The sequence below is a fragment of the Triticum dicoccoides genome, chromosome 1A (assembly GCF_002162155.2).
Source record: "Triticum dicoccoides isolate Atlit2015 ecotype Zavitan chromosome 1A, WEW_v2.0, whole genome shotgun sequence".
NCBI lineage: Eukaryota > Viridiplantae > Streptophyta > Magnoliopsida > Poales > Poaceae > Triticum > Triticum dicoccoides.
Window position 1 is genome coordinate 14,541,642 of NC_041380.1, and position 3,330 is coordinate 14,544,971.

Genomic DNA, 3,330 nt, shown 5'->3' on the forward strand with positions numbered 1-3,330 from the left:
CAATTCCTTAGAATAATATACAATGTAACCGATAGAAAAAAAGAAACAAAGATAGAAGACAAAATGGCGCAGCAGGACGCCTTCTAGCTAAAATGACCAAAGGTACATGAGAAATGAACTGAGTTCAACAGTAATCAGTTAAGCCTAATAACCAAAGGTACAGGACATTTTTTTTTCTTCCCTTTTTTTGCTTTTGTTTCGCATCAAAGGTTACTCCAGTAGCAGAAAAGTAAAGAAAAACATATAATTACCCATCTGCTTGAAGTAGTAATATCATGATTAAAAGTGAAAACATGGCAATTGGAGAGCACAAATGCAAACATAATCTTAGCTCCTATAACACCAAATTGGTATAACAAGTCATGATGAAAACATCCAAGTTTCATTTGCAGTTAAAATCCATAGCATAGTCATCGAAGCAACGACACATCTGACCATTCTTCAGAAGTTCCACATAACTGAAATACTAGTAGATAACAGAAAACAGAAACGTCCAAATTTCTGCATAATACACTTCCAACATAACTGCTTCCATCAAATGTTGCCGATATGCCACTCCATGACAATATAAATATATAACTTAGTTCACTACAATCATTACTTGATTCATTACATCATTTGAAGCATGATAACACCACAACTTAGCTTGTCATGTTGCTACAGGATTACGGCCTATAGTCCATCAAGGACCAGAAGACCTTCACTTGAAGCTTGGCAGTACCACAAGAAATCTCCTTTTTCTCTTCACCACGGTGTTGTGGTGTGAATTCAACTTTCTGTTTTCTAGTAGCAGCACCACCACCACCACAGACTGCAAAGCCAACTGTGAGCATACCATTCAGACGGAGGGTCATGACTCGCCGCCGGAGTGTGATATCTGTACGTCCTTCACAAGACACCACACCGTCTTCCTTGCTATTATAAATCACAATCCTAGGTTGAATGCCCTCGATGCCAGCCATGATCTTTCCACAGAATCGTCCCTCAAGTAACTTGATCTCGAACGTACCCTCAACAGCATTAAGAAGAGTTGCATACCTCACGTCCACAATACTAAACCAGCTCTCAAGAGTTTGATGTGCAACAGCAACCTTTTCGTCTCTAGGCAGAACTCGTCCATCAATCATAAGCAAACCCTTGCTGATTTGCTCGCCTAGAGGCTCCTCGCCAACCTTGATTTTAAGATCTATCTCCAGATATATGAAATCAAGTAATACCAGACCTCGACCTGGGCCAGTTAAGATCAAATTTTCATCCTGTGAAAAGCAATAGCTGAAAAGATTAGATTATGAAAATCCAAATACCAATAATGCCTGCAACGGAATATGCAATAGAGTTACAAACTAAATAAAATCAAGAGGCACATAAGCAGTGATTTTGAAGCAAAGACGTACGTACCCTTGACTTGATAGGTTGGCAATTGTCCCTGGTGCGGTTAAAGAGGTACATGCACTTGTGGTCGATGCTGTCTCTAGCGATGATAGTGCCATACACATCGATTGGGAAGCCTTTATCCGAGGAGACTATCTTGACAGTAAGTATGTTTGCAGTGTCTTGGAGTTCCAAACCATTTACACACCTCTTGGTGTATCGCATTGGAGGGATAGGCGCTGCGATGTAAAAACAAAAGCATAAGCTAGTTGTGAGGGGCAAAAAGAATTGTGTAAAGCATAAAATGCACCACAGCAGCACTACAAGGATACAATTCAGATTTCCTATTCATATTCATACTGCAAGAAATTCAGTTTTCAAATCATGTTTGCCAATAAATGAGCAGTAATCAACAACACATCATGTGCAATTGTTTTGAATTGTGAAATATGGGACTGAACATTGTGCAATTGTTCTAAACGTAAGTAGATATGTATGTATGGGGGATTCCAGCAATCAGGCTAGCAATCGTGAAAACAACTTGAAAGAAACATACATAAATACATACATACATACACAGTTGGAAATGTATGCCTTTGAAATAGAATCAGGTCGGGATCTAGGTTTTGATGGCGGACTTACACTCGGCGTTGATGTCGAAGACCGAGAAGTCGTTGAAGGAGTAGCGGGTGTAGACCTTGCGCTTCGTCTTGGGGTCGTGCTCCAGGATGGATGCCTTGACCTGCTGGTGCGCTAGGCGTCGCCGCCGGTTCTCCGCCGCCTTCCGCGCCTTCTCCTCTACCTCCCGCGCCTTCTCCTTCTCCACCTCCTCCTCCTCCAGCGCCGCGGCCAGCATCGCCGCCTTGTTAAAGAAGAGGTCCTCCCAACTCAACTCCTCCTCCCCTACGCACGCCATGAATCCCAATTCCCCGCCGTCGCCGTCGCCGTCGCCGCCAAGGCCGATGAAGCTAACCCTAAGTCGCCGTCCACGGTCGCGGCCTGCCCGATTCCTCCTTTTTATTCCTAATCGCCACTGCTGCTTCGGGCTGGGCCTTATTAATCTTTACGCGAAAGACGGCCCATTAAGCTATAGTGCGCTCCGTTCGGCAGGAGAAGAGAAATTGGATCATATAAGCCACACTTTCCTTCTCCATTTGATAATTTCCCCTCTGGCCCCCGAGATTGATGGGTGGGACCGGAGAAATTGGATCGCACGGTTTTTAGTTTCTGGCCGATATTTTACATCAGCCGGTTTTTAGTTCCATCAGGTTTTATAAAAAAATGTTCATATATTTGGAAACGTTCACAAATTTTAAAAATGTTTAGAAATATAAAAAATGATCCTATGTTATTATGAATGTTCTAGAAATTTCAAAAGAACATTCATGACTTTTTAAATGAACACGAAAAGCATGTCCTAGATTTTCACAAAAAAAAGCAAGAAAACATGAGAAAAAAATCCGGAAGAAAAGAAAAGAACAATTGCCACGTAACCGTTCACAAAATCAGGTGGAAAAGGTTTTGTGTATGCTCGATTAACAAAGTATTCACCTCTAGGTCCCTCGAAAAAAAGTCCCTAAAATAAAGTATTCACCGCTAGGAGCGGGAATGGGATATTCGAATTTCAATTTACTCTCTATAGAAATTCCAATGCGTCGCTCACTATCACTGCAAGAGTTTACCGGTTCAAGATCAATACAGAAGGGATTTCGACGGACGCTCGCAGGGGAGGATCAGGAGGTGTGCCCAGGTCCTGCTCCGGTTTCGTGGCCGCTTGGTGTAAACCATATTCAGGTATTACTGATCTGCTAATCTCTGAAGCTCTTGCACTGCGCGATGGGGTTATATTTGCAAAGCTAAGAGCATATTCAGTAGATGATGTAGATGTAAAAATAATAGTTTTTCATCTCCGAAATCTCAAAACCCCTCTTCAACAGATGATGTAAATGTAAACTTACA

At 42.1% G+C, this 3,330-nt stretch overlaps 1 protein-coding gene across 1 annotated transcript; it reads right to left on the reverse strand.

Moving 5' to 3' along the window:
* Positions 1-455: 455 nt before the first annotated feature.
* Positions 456-2,344, reverse strand: LOC119330643. Its single transcript, XM_037604065.1, has 3 exons — positions 2,014-2,344; positions 1,399-1,610; positions 456-1,256 (listed from the first exon to the last, which is right to left on the reverse strand). The coding sequence occupies exons 1-3, from the start codon at positions 2,285-2,287 to the stop codon at positions 666-668; spliced, it is 1,077 nt and encodes a 358-aa protein (XP_037459962.1). The 5' UTR covers positions 2,288-2,344; the 3' UTR covers positions 456-665.
* Between the last annotated feature and the right edge of the window lie 986 nt (positions 2,345-3,330).

Excerpts from the sequence above, each read along its gene's own strand:
- LOC119330643 (XM_037604065.1), bottom strand. The coding sequence starts at position 2,287 with ATGGCGTGCGTAGGGGAGGAGGAGTTGAGTTGGGAGGACCTCTTCTTT. Across the intron at positions 1,611-2,013 it reads CTTCGACATCAACGCCGAGT|CGCCTATCCCTCCAATGCGA; the intron begins GTAAGTCCGCCA and ends TTTACATCGCAG. Across the intron at positions 1,257-1,398 it reads GCCAACCTATCAAGTCAAGG|GATGAAAATTTGATCTTAAC; the intron begins GTACGTACGTCT and ends TGCTTTTCACAG.